Source organism: Colius striatus, chromosome 1, assembly GCF_028858725.1.
Source record: "Colius striatus isolate bColStr4 chromosome 1, bColStr4.1.hap1, whole genome shotgun sequence".
In the NCBI taxonomy this organism is placed as follows: Eukaryota; Metazoa; Chordata; class Aves; order Coliiformes; family Coliidae; genus Colius; species Colius striatus.
The window spans coordinates 197295206-197318022 of record NC_084759.1 but is presented as its reverse complement, the minus strand read 5'-3'; the positions used below and the strand labels follow the sequence as shown (position 1 = coordinate 197318022).

Sequence of the window (22817 nt, the reverse complement as noted above, 5' to 3'; positions counted from 1 at the left end):
AGGAAGAGAAAGGTCATGATTCTAAAATAGCATAATTGCTATTAAAATAGTAGGAAGAAAATTCATTAAATTTTACTGCTTTCCTCTTCCCCAACCCTACACAGTTGGATTAAATATCACATTGCCTGCAAGGCTGTCATCTGAATGAATTTATTTATAAATAAATTACTTCCTCTTCTGAAAATGCAGCTAGAGTTCAGTGTTAGTCATATAAACCATATTTTATAATTGATAAAACAATCAGATATGAAAATTATATCCATTTATACTTAAAAAAAAAGATTGAGGTTGTTCTAAAAATCAGGATGTTCTCCTAGTTTTATTCACAGGTGTGCTGTTGAGTGCCTTGACTAGATTGCTTTGGTGAAGTGCTGGTGCTGATGTCTAGTCTGGTTTTAAATACTCTCAAATAATGAGACATTAGCCACATTCACAGATCCACGGGTTAAATCTGGTGTACTATCAACAGAGCGTAAAATATATATACAAGAAAAACCGGACAAAAAACCCTAAAACTTTGAAAAAAATGGTCGTGTGCCTTTTAAAAAACATTTTTAATTGGAAAAAGGAGAAAAAAATTAAACAGATAACATAATAAAACCTGTTTTTTCCCCTTTTTTTTCCATTTTCTGTGTTATGCAGCAAATTTCTGTACATGTTTATGTTATTAGCCTTCTTTGAAAAATTGACTTTTTGAAGGTTCGGGATGGGATGAGAAGAAAGACTGTGAGAAAAATTTGGGGTGAGAAAAAATTTGGTTTTGTTTAATTTTATGCCACTAGGATATGGACTTGTATCAAGCTGGAAACGCCATTCTCACATGAGAATAAGACTAGGAATATGGGATTTTATGTGGTCTAGCTAGTACATTTTCTCACTGTAGAAGTGTAATGGAAAATCTGGACATACTGTGAGTGGTTTTCACACCTCATAAGTTTAGCCATCTGTGGCAGACGAACTATTCTGTGTGTTTATTGTCAGGTTCAGTTACAGTCTTTTAAAAAGGGAGAGGACTGGGTTGTCCGGAAGCTTCTGGGGAACAAGACAAATGAACATATTTTGGAGGGAGTTCTTATGCTTCAGAAAGAAGGAGGGATGGAGGGAAAAGCAAAACAAAAAAGTTTCAGGCAGAAGTTCAGGAAGATACTGAGAAATTGCAAAGAGACAAGAATGAACTCACAATCTGACCTGATAGAGGCAGAGGGGATTGTGGAGGATTTGCTGTAGAACAGAAAGCTGGTGAACTGTTGGAATGGAATGAAACCTGGAAACTGAGCAGTAGTGCCCAAAGAGGGTTTCACAGACCTCCCTTTGTTTCTATTCTGCCTTCTATTCTATTCTATTCTATTCTATTCTATTCTATTCTATTCTATTCTATTCTATTCTATTCCATTCTAATAGTGTGTACTGATGGGATTTTGACAACTGTGTATCCACCATGCGGGACTATTGGTGTTTACAGAACTTGAAAAGCCTTACAGAGCTATACATGTTATCAAAACAGAGTAAAGTATGTTTTTCTATAATAAAATATGTTGCATTGGAGAATTTTAGGGCACTTGTGGAATAAGGGGGAAGAAAATTTGATGCAGGCTGTTATACAGGTGCAGAGCAGTGTGGATGAAGTCAGGACTGAGTAGAAAAGATAAAGAGAAGGTTTTACTCCGGTGTTTATAGCAAGGCCTGAATTAAGCAGTTAGTTATTTAATGAGCTTGTCTCATATATGCCTTACAGCAGGAGTTACATGACCACTTTTTCCCAGCATCAACTTTAGAAAAAGTGATTAACCAGAGCTCTGCTTGCTCTGACACCTTTAATCATAGACCAGGGAAGCAAAGCATCATGAATGCAGGATAAAATATATACTTCCAGAACAACTAAACTGAGCTAAGCCCAGAACATTTGATTGGTGAGGAGAGATTTCATTTCTGAAGAACTGCAGAAATGGCAAGATTCTGCACAGAGAAAAGGATTAAAGCTAAACAGATCCCACACAAGAATCCAGAAGCAGGAATTCAAACTGCTGCAGCTGCTAGGAGTGGGACTGACCTCCTCTGTCTTGAGACATTTACAGGTGAAATCTGTGGTACATGTGGCTGTTTCTACAGTCAATAAGAGAAGTAAGTATGATTATGGAGTGAGTTGCACTGTCTTTCAGTTCAGTAGTCTGGAGGAATAGCTCAGATTAGCTCTGTACATAATGTCTGGGCTTGGGCAGATGAATCTTCACTCTTGCGAATAAACAAGGCTGTGGCACAGCATGTGGAGTCTCGTCAGCTGCCACTCTTTGGAGGAAGTCAGTGGTGAAGGAAAGGCAGAAAAAGCCAAGATTTTGTTTGGTTGTGTTTTTTTCTTGTAAAACAAGATTAATATTTCCTTTCTTTCAGAGCTAGAGGGGATTTTTGTATAGTTTGTTGTTTTGGTTTTTTTTAATTGTATCTGAAAGTTTGCAAAGTACTCTGATATCAGTAGAAAACAGATGGTGTTAATTCAGCATATGCATATCCTACTGATAAGTATAAACTGTTCCGAATTTTTCTTAGCTGAACTTTCTGGCCAGGATGCTCAGATAGATTGCAAGGAAGAGAATTTAAAGTATGTTCTCATTGACTGGAAAAAGATTTTTTTATAATCCACTGAAATTTTCCATGGATGAGATCTGAGTTTCAAATAAAACTTATTATTCTGACTGCGGGGAATGACATGGACTGATTTCCATGTTACATGATGCAAAATTGTATTATTAACAGTGTTATTACTATGAGTGAATGAGCCTGTGCTGGTGATTTTGCTTATATGTAGAAAGATTTTTTTCAAGGACTTCATCATTCCAAGATGAAGATAACTGATGTCTTTCTACTGCAACAAATAGCTTCACAGTCAACTAATCCTAAAGCTAACAATTAATAGTTTAATGCAATATCATTTAATACAACTGTTTTGCATTGCAAATAGCAGGATTGCATCTCCTCGGTATCAGAACTTATTACTGAGGTACAGTTCTTTGTCGTTAGTTACTTAAATTAAAAAAAAGGCTGTACTGAAGACACAGTACCTCATGTACAAACAGTATTTGTATCTTAACCTAATACAGACATCAAATGGTCTTAGAAGTTTTAAGAACTTTCCCCAGATTAAACTCAGAAGTTCTGAGCATCCGCAGTTCTGTATTTATATACAATGCCTCTTAGACTGTCAGTGTAAAATAGGGAGAAAAAAAGAAGTGATGATTAGGAAACATGAATTATGTTATAGTATACTGTGTTACACTATAACACAGTCACCATGAATCTGTTAAGACTTTGTCAAGCACTTACCTCTTAGCAATTCTAGATTTGCCTTTAGTGTTTCTCCAGATAGTGAATCTTTCTCTTGTCCAGCTTGCTGTTATGCAGTACATAGAGTTTGATATACCTTATCCTCTGTTCTGTCATTTATTTCTTAATCTTTGACAGAAGCATGTTACCTGAATGAATCTGCCAGAGACTTTTCCCTTTGTAAAGTAATTGAAATACATGTAATTCTACATATATTTAATATGATTTGACAGTCAATCTCTTATATAAGCATGTATCCCAGAACACTTTGCAAAGATAGGTAATTTGATTACAAAGATGAGTAGCATAAGCAAAAAAAAAAAATTAAGAATAAAAAAAATATTTGTTTTCAGGTAAGTTTTGAAGATAATGTTACTGTATGAGGTAGGCAGAAATATTACCCTTTTGTATAAGGAAAAAATTGCAGACTATATTGAATTGTACTAAGCAGAATGAGTAAAGAGACTGCAGAAAAAGCAAGCTATAGATATTGATTGTAGATATAAACTGAGGAAATTAAAACATAAGCTTGTGAATAAGGTATATGTTGTCTGAAATCAGTTAAATGCACACATATGGAGTGTAGTTCCAGTTACAATGTATAATGTCAGTTTCAAAACATTGGATTTCATTCTTCTCACAAACCAATTTTCCACTGATGTATTTATGGTGATTTGAACAGCTATTCCTCATTTGTACCAGTATAAATGGAGAAGGAAATTGCCCTGTCACCCTTATAGGCAATACCCAAATGAATCACAAATCTGTTCATCGGTGTAAATCTACCTCTTCCATGCAAACTACTGAAAACAACCAGTATGCCTTCTCACATGAAGTAGATGAAATGTAGGTTTAGATCCCTTTGAAAATCATAGAGTAAGGGCCACATCTGTCTGTAGCTTGCATATCAAATTCTCATTAATTTTCTGCTTTCTTCCCCTTAGATCAAAAGCAGCACATGGCCTTTTATGTGTTTAAATGAGGAAAGAATTTAATATCTCATGTCATGTCACCTGTTAGGAAATGCACTGTTCTGTCCTTGCATTTGAAGTGAAAATGGCAATTTCAAACAATTTCACAGAGAAAATGAAAGAAGCGAGAGGATGGGAAGGACAGAAATGCTCATCTGAGAAGTGACTGACACAAATCAAAGCAAAGAAACCTCTGAAAAGAAATACTGTTTTGGATAGACTATTTCTAAAAGTATTATTTTAATTTTAACAGAAGAGAAATTTATCTTTGTAGAACTTCCAAAGGAGTGGGAAAAAAAATAAGTAAAAGGAGAAAATCAGACTGGCATCTCAGTGCTGCAGTGTAGTGATTTAGAAACTAGTTTTCTGCCTGACTGCTCAGTCCCCAGAGCAAAATACTTGCAGTAAAGAAAAAGACAAGTTACATTAAAAGAAAGATCATATTAATCATGAAGCAGGGTATTTCCCTCTATACACAAGGCCAAATTCAGCTCATCAAATTCATCTTCCACTCCCCTTGCCAGCAATGACTCACAAGTCAAGGGAGTACAGGTGGCTGATAGGATTTTACTGTTAGAATTTGTTCAGAGCATGTATTGTTCCATTCTCAGCACCGTTGATGAGACTAGCTGTTGTAAATACATGTTTTGATGTATTTTTCTTAGCATGCTCTATTCATCTGCTTCCATTTACCTCTTGACTTCAGAGGCAGGTTCCCAAAATCAGTGATTCTTCATGGCATAGAAGTGACTCTGTGTCAGCCTTAGCGAATAGAAGTCTCTAAGTATCCTTGTTCTACTGTTTATTACCAAGAGTTAATGAAACTGGTCCCCTCTAGTCAGTAGTTACCATGTAACAGATACCAAGTCCAGAAGGGGACATGAAAACTTACATGAGAAGCTGTTTATTTGCAAAGGACAAGCTACAAAATATTTTCCAATATCTCTGTCTGCATCCAAGAAGATACAGTTAAGGATTTCATACTTACAATGAAGCAATCTAATGTTAGTGTATTATGGTAGTATGTTTTGGAATTAGATTTTGTTTACAAGCAATTTTAAAGATACTGTTGAATTATCAAAAGATCCTTAATGAATGATAACTCATTTTCATAGATTCTTTGAGGTAGATTAAATGTTTAAAACAATGAATTGCCAAAAATGGTAACTGTTCTTTTTCATTTCTAGCAAAGGAGAGCATGTACCATAATAGCAAGTAACATACACCAAACATTTATAAGAACAATCACTTCATTACTATTGCAGTTTTTTACTGTTCATAGATGGCTTTGGAGGGGTTATATTTGGGGACTTTTCATTTTGCACATCAGCATGCATCTCTCAAACTGATGCTAATCGTGAGTTTGCTGAGCAAGCTTACTGACTGCATAGCCTTTGTTTGAAGATTAAAATATATTATTTGCATTATTTTAGTGGTAATGAGGGCACAGCCAGCTTTCTGTTGGCATTTCAAGTCTATTGCAAGTCAACATCAGATACTTCAGGAAACCTAACCCTGTGGAGGGTAAAGTTTTGTTCCTCTAGAACACAGAACAGACTTTTCACCATGCTGTCCAGTCTTCAGAGGATTGTAGAAGAGGAATGGCATCACCTATCACCCACTTTACTTTTGCTTTTTGATACCATCACAGACTGTAGGTAGTCTGACATCACTGTGTCTGTTACATAGACAATCTAGTGTTGACAAACTCTAAAAGAATGTTGTCATTACAATTGTAATTGCTTTGTGGATTTGCATCTATGTATACATACTAGGTACATTAGTTGCAGGATTTGTCCGTACTTATACCAAAAAACTATATATATAAATACAGACCTATTTTGTCAGCTCTGAAGAACACAGAAAAAGAAGTTCAGGTTTGTGTTGTAATCACAGAAAATGTAACAAGAAAAATAAATAATGAGAGTTATGTATTTTCTACTAAAATCCAAAATACGCAAGAAGTGTATGAATTGTATGCCCAAGTGGGAAATCTCAGTTCTTTGAGCAAATGAAGCTAATATCCAAGCATGACTAGATGAAGAGAGAGGAGGATGCAAGATCAGTACCATATCATATTCAAATTCAGTTGAGGAGACAGATTGAATAACTAGATTCAAACTCCCTGTTTAGATGTAGAAATTCATCACAGATCTCATAAGCCATTCGGTCCCCTGAAGTAAAATATCTCATTACAACATATAAAAGCAGTGGAATGTGTGAGCATTTCCTAGTGCTTGACTGGTTCTTGTAATGGGTCAGAGTTTCACTGGCCTTGTCAGCAATGCCATTGAATTGGGGGAGACAAAAGCAGATACAAAAAAGGATTTCCACAAAGATTCACAAGGAATGGGATAGTCATCTCAAAGGAGTATTTTAAAGTCACCACACAATTCAACCAAGTTCACAAACCTTTGTCCAGATGACCTCTAAAAATTGAAACTCGGGAGATAAAGCACGTCAAGTCTAATGAGTATTGACAAGGCAGAAGAGGAAGGTTTCGCTAAATCTATTTGTACACAACCTTCAGCTCAGTGTTTTGAGATCCTCACTGTAATGTTCTCTTGTCATTGAACTGCAAGGCTGAGGAGTGCATTTTTCTCCTCTCTTTATTATGAAAACATTGTTCATTCTAGTATTGGGGAGAACATATCTGTAACTTTATCTCAAGCAAAAACTTTGGACTTATTTTATCAAGGTCAGCTTTGCCTCAGAAACAGATCTGATTACCATTATATTCATCTCGAAGAGATGAAGGCTAATGTGAAAGTCTCTCCATATATGAAGGTCAACAATAAAGTAATAACATTTATAAGGTTGTCATGGTGAAATAAGAATCAGAACAATTTACTTCTTGAGATTTACAGTCTCCATTTAGAGTGATAGCAAATTTATTTTTAGAAATTAGTGAGGGTGACAGTAGTAAATGGATTAGAGTGAAGAAGTTGGAAAATGTGATAAATTATGGTAGAAAACTTCATGACTTATTCAATCAGAGAGCTTGGTCACCTATCTGACATCTAACCTAAGCTTTAACATGCTTATTTGACTTGAGAATAGTCTCCTGAAAGTTTCTACCCTTTTTTTCTTTCAGATGCTTTAAATGTAAATGGGTTACAAGGACCAAAAATACAGGGATAGGGGTAGATAGCACAATTACTCCTTTCCTTTCCCTATTTTTCATACAGAGATTAGAATTTGCTGAAGATCAACTCTAGCTTGTCTTTTTTCCTTGCTAGTTAACAAACTCAGAAGTATTAACTCAAATTTGATAATTAATGTTATCTGCCAAAATGCTGCAGTTGAACATGCCTGCAATCTGCTTATGCAGTTCCCAGCTGACATGCTAACATAACTGATGATGACAATATCCAAGAATTAAAAAGTAGACAAAAATATAAAAACAAGATATGGGCAGAAGGGTTAATAAAATTAATGATAAGCTGGTGATGGTATATATTCTTCACTAATTTAATTGTCATCTGAAAATAAGAATTCTATAAAGTATTTTAGGTCTTTTAATGAGTGTGTTATTAATAGCTCTTTCCTGATACATGTATGACTGCTTCAGCATCTATGATTGCTCTTTCAGTTTAGGAAGAAGAAATAAGAGTGTTATTGCACTGAATTTACAATATAAATTAATAGCCAACTACTTCCACTGTAGATGATACATTTTTCTTTGATTATAAGTACACACTGAGCAAGAGAAAATGAGTTTCTTTGATTTGTTGACACAACATGGGTTTGGGAAATGGCTACAGGAAGCTGAAAACAAAATAAAATTGCATATATTAAAATCTGAAATATGCAAAAGTTGATGGAGTTTAGATGGAGAGGAGGAAAGGAGCTTAAATGGCACTTGAAAAGGTAGTGAATGTTTCTTTAAAGACCAATGTCATGTGATGTGTTGATTATTGTGATTTGCTAAAGTTAGCTAATGGGAGCAGCAAAAGAGGATTGTCAGCACTTTAAAAACTTTAACAATTTTTTGACAACATGTTAGAATAAACAGAGAAAATAGTAATTCATAAACTAATTAAAATTATTGTTGTTGGTTTCTTATCTGAGTGAAGCAACATTTATTTCAGAATAAATTTCATTTCCAATTAATAACAGTTAGTTCTTGATAGAGTTCTTTCCTTGCCAGCAGAGGCAGTAGGATCAAGGTGGTTAATATTATTTTTACTTCTCCTATTATACTATGCAAAAGTTATTTGATAAATGTTTCCATATTAACATTCCTGTATTCTCTAATGACTGAGGTAATTATTTGTAGTGTATGTGTATAGATCAATCCCTTTTCCTTTACTAAGGCAAAATTTGTAAGAAGCTACTGGAGAGATAGGATACAATTTCAAAATCATACAAGTCCCTCATCTTCATATACCAACATTGTATGGCAGACTAAATTTACTTCAAAACTAAAAAGAACTTTTAAAAAACTCTAGTAATATAGGATGCAATTCAGATTGCATCTAACCAGTAGCATTGCCTGCTTTCCTAGTTGAAGATAGTGAGGAACCTCCACTAAATGGATGCATCAAGAAGAATGTGGCCAGCAGGTCAAGGCAGGTTCTTCTCTCTCTCTACTCTGCCCTGATGAGGTCTCATCTGGAGTACTGTGTCCAGTTCTGGGCTCCTCAGCTCAAGAGGGACAGGGAAGTGCTGGAGAGAGTCCAGTGCAGGGCCACCAAGATGATCCAGGGGAATGGAACATCTTTCATATGAGGAAAGGCTGCGGGAACTGGGGCTGTTTAGTGTGGAGGAGACTGAGGGGAGATCTTATTAACATTTACAGATACCTAAAGGGTAGGTGTCAGGAGATTGGGACATCCTCTTTTCTATAGTAGCTAGCAACAGGACAAGGAGTAGTGGGGTGAAGCTGGAACACAAAAAAATCCACTTAAATATAAGAAAAAACTATTTCACTGTGAGGGTGGGGGAGCCCTGGCACAGGCTGCCCAGAGGGGTTGTGGAGTCTCCTTCCTTGGAGGTCTTCAAGACCCGCCTGGACATGTTCCTATGCGACTTGATCTAGGTGAATCTGCTTCTGCAGGGGGATTGGACTAGATGATGTCTTGGACTAGATGGTGCCTTCCAACTTCTACCATTCTATGATTCTATGATTCTAAATGACTCATCATTCTAAGGTTGACACTTCTCCTTAATTAGGATGGATCACCTTTCTACCATTAACTGTGGGGAAGTCTGGACATCTGAACTAGCTAGATTCCTATATTTTTATACTGCTTAACTTTTTGGAAGTTTTAAACTGTTACTTTGGAACTGGAAAAAATTTTAATTAAGAAAGTCTTCAGTGAACTGGAGAAAGCATATACCGCTTCTGTAAAGCACATGAAAATATACACATAGCAGCAGATGTGTAGCAAAAGTTAAAGGACTGACCGAGAACCACCCCTTTTACCAAATGTGTTGTCCTACTTTCATTTCTGGACTTCAGTAGACATAATAGCTGTTTAGTATGTACTCAATGTCCGTCTCAGAGACTTCTACTTGATTATACATATCTTTGTATATGGATATGTATATATGTACATTTATAATTATGCATATTTTTCTCTTAAATGTTATACTATGTTAAATGTTATATGTGCATCCATATATATTTCCCTCTCCCCCACATATGCACTGTATATATTTATATATAAGCATATTGAAAAATTTAAAAAAACCCCCACACTAAAACCCAACAAAACACACTTTTAAACTGCATTCAATTAAATTTCAGGTATATTAATTTTAATCTTAGGCTAAACAAAGTCATAATGAACGTCACCCATATTTTGCATTAGATTACTTACCTTCCTGACCTTAAACAGACTTACAGCAATTTTTCACACCATTTTCTGCACTTATTCACAAATACAAGTTTTTCTCTCCATCAGAGAAAGAATATGGTTAAGATATGAAGCCATATTGTGTAAAAATATTAAACAACTTGTGATTAATTTGTGATCAAGCCTCCAGAATAATGATTCAGTCTTGTTTCTTCTGTTGCAGACAAAAGGTTCTTCAAGCATAACTCCATCAGGCACTCAAAAGAAGGTGAAGAGGACTCTTCCCAACCCACCTCCAGAGGAAGCAACAGCAGGAACTCAATCGCCATATACTTCTGTAGGATCAGTCTCACGTAGAAGGATTTGTAGGACCACCACTATGGCCAGAGCCAAAATTCTTCAGGATATAGACAGGGAATTGGATCTGGTTGAACGTGAATCAGCCAAACTTAGGAAGAAGCAAGCAGAGCTAGATGAGGAGGAAAAGGAAATAGATGCCAAGCTGAGATACTTGGAAATGGGCATTAATAGGAGGAAAGAAGCCTTACTAAAAGAAAGAGAAAAAAGAGAGCGTGCCTATCTCCAAGGAGTAGCAGAAGAACGTGATTACATGTCAGACAGTGAAGTTAATAATACCAGGTCAACCAGAATAGAAACACAGCATGGCTTGGAAAGACCACGTACTGCACCCCAGACAGAATTTAACCAGTTTATGCCACCACAGACCCAGCCAGAAACACAGTTTGCCCCTGCTACAAGCCCATACGCTCAATATCAGTATTCATCTCCTGCCCTGCCAACTCAAGCACCAACTCAGTTCACACAACAATCCCATTACCAACAACAGCAGCCTTTATATCACCAGCAGGTTTCACCCTATCAGACCCAGACAGCTTTCCAAACAGGAGCTACTATGTCCTTTACTCCACAGGCTCAACCTCCACCATCTCAACAGCCATCATATCAACTGCCGTCACAGATGATGGTGATACAGCCAAAGCCAAGACAAACCACATTATATTTGGAGCCTAAGATAACAACAAACTATGATGTAATTCGCAATCAGCCTCTCATGATAGCACCAGTTTCAACTGACAATAATTACGCAGTTTCCCAACTGGGCAGTAAATACTCTACCTTGGACTTAAGGATAGGACTAGATGAGAGAAACAGCATAGCAAGCAGCCCTATATCAAGCATATCTGCAGATTCATTCTATGCAGATATAGACCATCACCACACACCCCGAAATTATGTGCTGATTGACGATATAGGAGAACTTACTAAAGGAACAGGAGCACTTGGTTCCAGTTTTAGCCTCCATGAGAAAGATCTGACCAAAACAGATCGACTGCTTCGCACAACTGAGGCCAGGAGAGCACAAGAAGTGTCAGACTTCCTAGCACCACTGCAGACTTCTTCTAGGTTACATTCTTATGTTAAAGCTGATGAAGATCCAATGGAGGACCCATATGAACTCAAACTTCTGAAACACCAGATAAAACAAGAGTTCCGTAGGGGTGCAGAAAGTCTTGATCATCTGGCTGGCCTGTCACAGTATTACCATGCAGAGGGCAGCTACAGGCATTTTCCAAAATCTGAGAAATATAGCATAGGTAGGCTTACTCTTGAAAAGCAGGCTGCCAAGCAGCTCCCAGCAGCCCTCTTGTACCAGAAGCAGTCAAAACACAAGAAAGCTTTGATAGACCCCAAACTAACAAAGTTTTCACCTATCCAGGAAAGCAGAGATCTTGAGCCTGACTATTCAAGTTATATGACTTCTAGTACTTCAACACTTGGGGGAATTACTACTAGGGCAAGGCTGCTTCAGGATGATATTACCTTTGGCCTTAGAAAAAACATCACTGACCAACAGAAATACATAGGGGCACCACTGAGTTCATCCATTGCAGCAGGCCTTGGGACTGCATTAGGTCCAACAATGAGATCCACATTGCAAGATGAAGCAGACAAGTCTTATAGCAGTGGTAGTAGATCTAGGCCCTCATCTAGACCCTCCTCAGTTTATGGGCTTGATTTGTCATTGAAAAGGGATTCCTCCAGTTCTTCTTTAAGACTGAAAGCCCAAGAAACTGAACCCTTAGATGTTTCCTTTAGCCATGCAGCACCTTCTGGAAGAACTAAACCTACCAGTCTACCTATTAGCCAAAGCAGAGGAAGGATCCCAATAGTAGCCCAGAACTCAGAGGAAGAGAGTCCACTAAGTCCTGTTGGCCAGCCAATGGGAATGGCGAGAGCAGCAGCTGGACCCTTGCCACCAATATCCGCAGATACCAGGGACCAGTTTGGATCGAGCCACTCATTACCTGAGGTCCAGCAACATATGAGGGAGGAGTCACGGACTCGAGGCTATGATCGAGATATAGCCTTCATCATGGATGACTTCCAGCATGCCATGTCAGACAGTGAAGGTAAATTAGGCCTCAGACTGGTATCTTACTATCACAACACAAATCCTCATTTCTATGCATGCGTCTAATTTTTGTTATACTTCAAAGACTTGGTCCTTTTTTTTCTCCCGTTCCTTGGTGCATCTTCTGTGTATCTACATTTTTGGGGGTTAATTTGTTTTGGTTTATTTGATATTTTTTTATTTTACCCTAACAGCAGTTTCTGGATGGTGTTAAGCTACTCTAGCATGCTCACTTTGTTGTTGATCTGCTTTCCTTCTGGTTTGCTTGAGCATTTTCTTTTTCATTTGTTGATGTCTACTTTTCTGATACTGTGTAGAATATTCCATGTACAATATGGACCCTACCATCAGTCTTTATGTGGAGCCCTTTCCAGTGACTGTGAATCATTGAACTTATTTGCAATAGTTTTTTGGTGGGATTTGGAAATAGTCTCCCAAATCTCTAAAAAACTCTAGAAATTTTATTTGCATGAAATTTCATGATAGAGTTCAGGAACTGATAATTCCATCTCCCGATGCACCACTTTAGATCTGTGTTTATATAGAAATAGTGTTTTCGTTAAGCACGTATTTTTTGTTAGAACCTCATAGAGCTTTAATGTGATAGCAAAATAATGTTCTACATATGGTTTGTTGAAAGCATCCTGTCATGTGGACTTCTGTGCATTCAGAATTGTGATGATGTAAGATAATTTGTCATTTGGATGACACAAGACAATCTCATCCTTTAATAAACTTGCATAAAGTATTTTTCTGCTATTGATGGATTACACAGCTTAGTTGGTTTTATATGCACCCCACACAATATGTCTGACAAACAAGCACAAGAGTTTCTCTCTCTTAGATTCATGAAAGGGACCTTTATGATGTATTATGAATGGTGCAATTAAAAATGTTTCTTTTGAATAAGTACAGAAAAATGTTAAAGCTGATGTTGAGTACTAAAAAAATTGAAAATTATGTATCAGTTTTGTTTGAGTCACTTCAGATTTAATATATTCTAAATTGTTTAAAAATCAAAGACAGTTGGAAAGAAAATGAAATTAATATGTTCAAAACTGTATGCACTCCCCTAACTTTTTATCATGTGTATTTACTGCACAATAAAAGAGACTTTGCATGCGCTATATTGTCTGTAAATGGCAATGATTATCTCAGAAGACACATTTGCATGATTATGAAGTAGTATGGTTTGTTTTTCAGGTTTATATTAACCTCAGCATTCATTATTGTACTATTGCTTTTTTTTACATATACTGAATCTTTCATAAGCATTAGAAAATTGAACCCATTTGCCTCCCTGATTCTTGAATATATTGAACAGTTTTGTCCTCTACATTCCGAATTCCTTAGATGTTGTTTACAACCCTCTCATGAGGTCCATCTTCCAAGAGAGGTTCAACATCATCAGCTTTTTTTTTTTTTATCAGAAGTTTGTCTTCACTGTTCTTAAATTCTTGGCACACAGAATCTTATAGTTAAATCTGAAGACAATTGAGGAACTTCCCAAGTTGTAACTTACATCATTCTTCTTAAATAAGTTGATATTATCTTGTCTCAACTCAGCTCATGACTTTAAGGGTCATTCTGAGGTCACATGGTGAAAGATACAAAACTATTCCTGCTGAAAACCAGAAAGAACCAAACTGGACCAAAAACCCATCAAACTTATTTGGTACTATTCTACCTCATATAAAGAGGTCATAGGGAATTGCATTCCATACTACAGTGCATTATATTTCTGTTATATGTTTGTACAAGACATACATGTTATTTTAAAATTGAACATACTTTTTTTTTAAATTAATCTCTGATTAGTTACACTCTTTCAGAAGCATTCTAACTCGTTCAAATGTTTTTTATTAGATCAATGTGTCCCTGAATACCAGGGCTTCCCCTTTTCTTTCTTCATATATGGCCACGTTTTGTACTATTTTATGTTAAGTGTTGAGAAATCAAGATAGTTTATGACATTACTTAAAATATGCTAATAGCAAGTAACTTGAATTGGAAATACATCATATAATTTGGGCATAAGATAAAATTGCTCCGAAGAAGCAATTATAGTTCTTCAGAAAGTTATGGCCATCTTTCCCCTGGACTGCACTTTTCTCTGTAGTGCCTTGAGAGTGGACAGCTATCCTGATATGTTGCATCCAGCCTTTTAACACAGATTTCATAGCTTTTTTTTTTTTTTCTTAAAAACAATTGCTATGTGGTGTTGATGAGATTTCATGACAAGAAATCAGCTTTAAGCGCTATCTTGGGAAAATATTTAGCTACTTGAACTTTCATCTTTGTAGACCTATAAAAATGAATGTAAGTCAAGGTATAGAATTCACTTTTTTTTTTCTTCTGTTCAAACTGAGAGATGTGCTTGACTTTCTGTTTGTTTTTTGTAGTTGGCCTGTTATAACAAAAAGCAGAAGAGAATACAAATAAGAATTTGAGGCTTTTCACTAAGTACACCTACACATTGTAACAAATCTTAAAACTGTGCTTTAGCACATAAATGGTGCCTACACTAGGATTCCAAACTTCAAACAGGTTAAAAAAAACAGCTTTAGTGTTTAAAAAAAACATCATCTAGAGGTTCTCATTGAAAATAAATAGCTTTTTGAGCTTTTGAAACACCTGGTATTTTCTCAGGGTTCCAAGCATCATGAAAGCTCTGATGCAGGAAATATCTCTTTATTAACCCTACAGATGCCTTAATTTCCACAAACTATTAAGTATGTTGAAGATAATAATTACCAAGGATGCCAAACCTAGTACTCAGTTTATGAATGTAAGCAATCCTTGCTGGTCAGCTGGGAAGATACAAAGTGTAGCTTTTCTCACATAAAAGTGGGTTTCTTTTTCCTTTTAAATGCTCATCGAATTTAGAAATTTGAAATTGATCAAGACATCAACACGGCTGATCCCTTGTAATTTTCATCTCTGATATTTTGAGTGCTCACTATTAGTTCTCTGATCAAGTGTCTTGGAATCCACAGCCTGGAGTTCAGTCTCACCTTCTTAAAATATTAAGAACATGGGACTTTGTTGGCTTTAGCAGAACTTTCATACAGGTGGAATCATTGGGCTGACACATCCTCTAAGAGTGTCAGTGATTCATCTTTGCTGTTCTCAGGCTTCCAGCTGAAAAAAATGTCAACTAATTAATCCAGAAGCAATTGTGTGTGCATGTACATGTGAATGTGGCGTGTGTATCTATATTACACATACATACATAACTTTTAAAATTTCGTATAAAATATGCACATTCATCACACAATTCTACATTTATGCTAGCTTTTCAAATGAAGAAATCCAGAAAAAGTTATTTCAACTGAGACAGAAGGGAAAAAAAAGTCATTCCTTTACTCAACTGATGATACAGATTAAGTAGAGAGTATTAGTGTCTGGGATCAGAAAAATACATTAGGTTCTTTGTGTAAACTTCAGTAAGAAGTTCTGTCAGAATGAACCAGCCTGCACTTGCAGGCACTAGTCAAATGGCACAAATGTGTAAAGCATAAAGGATTTGCATATTAGATCATAATGGTTTGTTGACCTATTAATCAATAACTAATCCCTAACCAGACAAGCATCAACATTTAATAATATATCTACCTAATTCATATATGACAATCTAAGTAATATTTTAAACCATTTTGCATTACATTTTACACAGTTAAGAAGGAAGAGACAACAATATCTGAACAAAAGTCAAAGGCCTAATAAAATATTGGATATTGAGTTTATCACATTTCTCCTCTTTTGGGAGAAATTTAATTTAAAAATAATTTTTAAACCATGACTTTTTGTTTCTCTCATTAAACTTTTTCAATTATCTGTTTAATGAATTTATTATGTTTTCATTTTAAATTCTCCTCTGTGCCATGGAACAATTGTTCTCACTGTTGTTACTGTAGCAACAACTACAAATTTATCTTGCTTATTAAAGCATAAAATTCAAACTTTCATTACATTCTAATTAGCTACACATTGTTTTGCTTCATGCTGATGGTCAGTGTAGAAGAAAATCTGTATGTTGTGTTAGTGAAAATATTACTAAACACGTAGGATCTGATTCTGATTCCAGTGAAGTGAAATCTATGTTAGTTGACCAAATAGTCAGTAGACATAAATATATGTGTTTGCAAAACTGATTTCAATGTAACTATGTTCTTTGATCCCAAAAGGGTGTCTAACACACTATATTTTATACAGGTTTAAAACTGTTGAAAATACAAGAACATTAGACACAGAACTATTGCAGAAAGAACATTCTGGCTAACTTCCCACAGACAAAGGTTCATACTGCAAAATCGGGGGATGGAATTACAAATGAGAACACTTGTGATGTTTCTACTTAGAACTGCAAACCGTATAGATTGCTTCATATGTTCTTTGATTTAGATTGATACTCATTTCATAAAGGAGTCCCAATTTTCTTATAATTAGTTCTAGATTATTACCAAAATATTTTGAACAGTATTCAGTTCAGAAGTTTGGGAATTAGTGAAAGCTGGGTTTTGAGGTTTATTTTGGGGATTTTGTTTTGGAGTTTGTGGGGTTTTTTTCCTTAGCCTACTGCAAAGTAACTAATTTGACTAATTTTTCCCAGCAAAAATTTTGGATGTGAAATGTGTATTTCTAAGCTTCCAGAAGAAAGAAAACGGCTATAACAGTCAGCAGTGGGTTTCTTCTGGTATTTAACATCCATAGTTTTGACATAAACAGAATATTTTCACTTTGCTAAATCACTTACATCTAAATTATACCTGAGTTCAATGTCTCAAGTCTCACCTCTAACCTTGCTTTAACTGCATGGCCAATTAATAACCACTATGCATGTTTGCTATGCACAATGCACATTATTGCCCTTTGCACAGCACTGGATCAGAACATTTGACCTGTCCTTGGTTTTCAAAGCCTATCATCTCCGTCGTGAAGAAACAGATTGGTTTGACAAGCCCAGGGAGTCTCGTTTGGAAAATGGACATGTCCTCGACAGAAGACTGCCAGAGAAGTTGTCCCACTCTCGACCACCTAGTCAACACCAAGATCAAGTAAGCTGTCAAGTAAGCTGTGCCTTTAGTTTATGTCTGACAATTTAATCATACTAACCAGTAGTGTAGAAGCCACAGGATTAATCAAATTCCAGATGCCTTCTTCTGAAGTGCTGTTGAACCTGTATTAGTCATCAGTACTTGATGATGAAGTCAGAGTAGTGTTCATCTGCAATTCATTATTAACTTTGCAGTTTGTCTTTTGATTTTTGAAACAAATCTGAAGGAAGTTAATCTGGTAACCAGAAATATCTATATTCCTATTTTTAACGAAAAATCTAAAATAAGACTGTCCTGTTTACCTTATCAGCTTTGTCCTATCCAGATTCAACCCCGCTTCTTCGGAGTTTAAGGAAAGAGTTGCTTTATCTTGTTGACATTTGTTCCCACTTTTAGTTGGCCAGTATAATCCCATCAGCCTGTGATCAAGATGAAGAAATCAGCAAGATTCACTCTTAACAACTAGAATGTTTAATTTATTATTGTGAGAAAGAAAAATACTATATTCTGTTTTTCAAGCTTGCCATCGTCACTTGATTGGTTCAGTTATCATTTTTACCGTTTGAGATTACACTGTTATCCATGAGATGCAATGGATGTAAGAGAAGGTATTGCATGACCCCTCTGTAGTACTTAATAGTTTATATCACTCGTGTTAATTCCTCAGATAACATACAAACGTATCCTACTGTCATGCAACCTTCAAAGCTTTTTTACTGAACATTTGTTACTGACCTTTTACAGTAGAATGTAGGTTTTATGGAGTAAGGATGTAGATTTTATGAAGTAAGCATTCAAATATTTTAAAATGCAAGCTGTCATTTTTTTTTCTCTCTTTTACTATCTCTAATATATATTGAGATTTACCCATTTCTTATTAAGAAAGAGAGTTTTACAACTTACAAGTCTTACAGGAATCTATTCAAATAACTCACTTTATGAACAATCTTTATTGCAGGATAAAGGATATTTTAGAGTCTTCACAGCTCTCAATATTACTGGCAATAGATATAAAACTGCCTATCATTAAACTACCTGTCATTACTCTGAGCATACATAATTATATTTGACTGATAGAGTATCAGGAGGTAAAATTAAAATCTTGCCTTAAAAATTAGATTTGTCCAAAAGGATTACTATTATCTTGAGCTCTGTGATATGGAGGTGATTGCTAAGATGTATTCAACCTTTAGAACTCCAGAGCTTTTCTCTGGGGAAAGTTACAAGGCAAGTTACTAGTCACAAAGGTCCAATCTTTGGGTTTTCTCTTGCATGAATGGTACTACACTAGGACCAATTGAAAGACTGATCAAAATTTTTCAGGGGGAAGATTAAGAGGACTGAGAGTTCTTGTTTTCCTCCGTTACTTCCAGAATGAAAATATACTATTTTTTCTCCCTGAATCAGTTGTGATATGCCCTTGTTTATACAGAGATAGGAATAAACATACCACATTTTAAATCTTGCTAAAGGCATTTTTTAAGGTTTTGTAAAATTGGTGATGGAAAGTGGAGAGTGAACATGTTCTAAATAATTCTATCTGGTTCTGTGTAAAGCCTCTGCAGAAGAAAAATGATGTAGAAGGAGAAGCTTTACAATAGTTCCATCTTCCTCTGTTTCCATATAGGGTAGCTAGTGTCATTCACTCACTGGTACAAAATAGTACCAATGGGTCTGCAAAAGGAAGAAATCAACTCAAACTGTTACTCAAAATGTTACTTACAGCTTCTGTATTTTAAATATCTTCTGTGCACATTTCCTTGAGATAACTTTTAAAACAAAAATATTTTCAAACACATCCATAAATTAAATTACTTTAAAATGAGATAAAAAGGGTCAGAGAAATTTTAAAAAGTTTCATTAGCTCCACATTGAATTCTGAAAGTAGACTACTTAGCAATAGAAACAAGGAAATCGGTATTAACTTCTCTGTTATTTAGCATTCATTGTATATTTCAAATTTACCAAGAAAAATAAACCATTCTCAGGCCAATAAATGTGCTGAGGCAAAGCTCTAAAGGCTTTTTCATCCCTGTCTCTTCTGTAACAAAAATGTTACCAAATTCATTGTCCCACACTGTCTATCTCCTGTGTCCAGCGAAGCATAATGTACTCTAGAGTAAAAAATGGCAAATCATTCTTTATCTTGACCATGTGAACAGATCCACCTTCACACAGAACTTACTTTATTGTAGAGATTTCCCCAGATCAGCTAGTAGGACAGTATCCTAGTTAGCATTGTAATTCAACCATTGCAACTCCTTTAATATCCCACTCTGAGCACAAATCCATAGAAGGAAGTATTTACACCAGTAGCACTGATCTGTTTGTAATTTAACAGTCAATATTTCCAAATACACCTTCCAAATACTTACTGGCTGTAAATTTGCCATTTGTGTTTTCTCCTTTGTAGAAAATGTGAATATTTTACTGACCACTAGGATATTTGTATTCCAGAAGATTTTGTTTCACATGTATAGAACATCAATTTCCTTACTAGATGAAATCAGAACTTCTTGATTACATCCCACAGAGCTTGTACAAATAAAGGTAATAAATAAACCAGAACCCTGTGCTTTTGAAGCAAGAATGCAATGGAGTGACAACCCTGAACTTCCAGGTTTCCATGGAATTCGTAAAGCCTAGCATATTAAGCACATATAGCGTATTATTAATACTAAAAGATACTGGTTCCTATAGCAACTTCTGTGGTACTGCATAAAACTCTTAAATCACAGTAAACTGCAGTGCAGTTTAGTATCTTGATAACTGTTTCCCAATATAGTGATTCTGAACTGCTTAACTCATAAGGATAAACGTGGTTAAACCTAATTGATACATAATATATTGCAGATTTTACACTGATGTCTATTGATCTCAAAAGTTGACTTAGTTGCTGCCAGTTGACCAGCAACTGAGTGAATCATTAGCCACCCTCTCACTGTCATTCAAGGTGGAATTTAGGAAGCAGCGTCTCATTTTTTAGATCCCCAGAAATGTTGTTCTCACTGCATGCCAAAAAGACTTCTACATTAAAAGTCAGACTTCTATACTGACCTAATTTCAGATGCAAGGATCACTCTCTTTGCAAGTTATTAATGAGCAAGAACATCGTGTCTGTAAGGTTTTCTTCACTACTTTTTTTTGCTAAATATCTCCATCATCAGGAGACAGGGCTTTGAGCTGACTAATAACATGAAACACGTGACCAGAGCTTAAATTCCTGGAGCAAACGCTTTATAGTTCACTGTTCATTTAACTCTCTGGGATGCAACCCAAAAGGACGAGAGTAACGTGCAGGAAAATGTGACCCAAGTCCCATGTCACCTCAAAGAATACAATAGGAGGGAAGAAACAGTGGAGAGCCAAAATGTATCTATCAGCAGAAGATGGCATTGCCAGTACTGATCTACAAGAAGTATTACTTGAATGTGCTGAATGCTACCAGAAGGGTAAGAAAAGGATCTTCATGGCAAGGACAGATGGCAAGAATCTGTGGGTTTTGTGGCAAATAAGCAGGATCAAGTCACCTTTTGCTCTGTGACCTAAATCTGTGCTTTTGGGCTTACATGTTGTCCATTCTTGCAGCCTTGCAGCAGAGGGACTACCCCTCCTTCACCACAGCTGGACATTTTCCTATGAGACCTGATCGAGGTGAACCTGCTTCTACAGGGGGTTGGACTGGATGGTCTCTAAAGGTCCCTTCCAACCCCTACCATACTATGATTCTATGATAGCTCAGAGTTACTCTGTCACAGCTGTGCAGCTTCAGTGTGTCCTTCCATATCCTCACTGAGGGAATAATCAGAAGGACCTCATGACATGTATTCATGTGAAGCAAAATCACCTTTAGTGAAAGTTAAATGTAACAGCTTGGAAATACAAAATAAGTTTTCTATGAGCTTTCAAATATACCACTGTTTTTTCTATTTATTCAACCACTTTCAGACAAATACTATTTTGAAGGTAAATGCCTAATAACATGTACAGTTTATGTACTGCTTCCCACCACAATAAAAAATAGGGTTTTTTTGTTACTAAAACCATTATTTTTTTTAATTGTGCTAAAAAACTTTAATATTTTATTGAGAAGCATATGAATCACCAAGATTTATTCTTATCATAAAATTCTGGAAGTGAAAGTAATGAAGAAGCAATAGACTAATACAGGAGATGGTCTATGTTTTCTTATATATTTGCCAGCAAATCAAGTACAATATGGCATTGAATATTCTTGGAATAGTATTCAAAAAAAGAAAGATGAGATAGAGCAATTAAAACAAAAAAAAAGGTGAATATAAGTTTATGAGCTGCAATATTGCTCAGTTAAATTGAGTTACTCCCATCAAAATGAATCCCAGCTAAGGAACTGTTCAGATGTGTTCATAGTAATTCTTTTGAATTACATTTTTTTTTTTTTAATTAAATTTAAAATTAAATTGGATTTTTTTCCTTTTTTTTACAATTTTTTGTAAGGTATATGTGTCACAGACATTTTTACTGTTAAATTACACTTGCTGAATTTCTGATATTTTCATTAAAAACATAGCATGTTTTTAATGTCCCTATCTATTTGGGGGAGATTCAGATCAAATATTAAGAATTTCACCGAAAGCATTGTCAAACATTGGAACAGGCGACTCAGAGAAGTGGTTAAGTCCCTGTTGCTGGTGATACTCAAAAGACAATATAGACTTGGCAAAGAAACAAAATTATGAAAAAAAGATATGTAAACTCCTCTGCTCACTGTAGCGTGGAGCTAAGCAAGTCCCTTGACTTTCTTCTTTCCTCTCCCTTTATTTATGTATGCTATTCATTAAGATTATGTACTCTCCAGGGCAGAAACTGGACTTGAAGTGCTTAGTTCACGAGGAGAGTAATCTCTTTAAATGCTACTTAAATAGAAGTAATAGTAATAAACTCTTGGCAGCAGGCTGATGATAGACTTCTACATATGCATTCTGATTAATACTGTCCCATCATCTCCTTGAGTCTGCCTCCCCCAGTCCAAGCCCTCTGACCCTCGGCCTGGAGCGGGCACTCTGGGATCTCTGTTCTCTCATCCCCGGTGCAGTTCTTAGGCTCAACACCAGCATGACAGAGAGGAGAAGGCTTCTGCTTTGCTTCCAAAAGACCAAAACTGCAAGCAGAGAAGGGGTGCGATATGCATGAGGAGTGCAAGTGTGCAACAAACACACTTTCTGCATTTTGGTGTGAGCTCATGGCAAGTGCTTCT

At 36.0% G+C, this 22817-nt stretch overlaps 1 protein-coding gene across 1 annotated transcript in view; it reads left to right on the top strand.

Annotated features, from left to right (window-relative positions):
- The window catches only part of PCLO (piccolo presynaptic cytomatrix protein), a 355223-nt gene that overhangs the window by 192266 nt on the left and 140140 nt on the right, over window positions 1-22817 (top strand). The window contains exons 8-9 of the mRNA XM_061989223.1: window positions 10314-12522; window positions 17445-17593. Coding sequence (XP_061845207.1) covers window positions 10314-12522; window positions 17445-17593 — 2358 coding nt within the window. The remainder of the gene's footprint in view (window positions 1-10313; window positions 12523-17444; window positions 17594-22817) is intronic.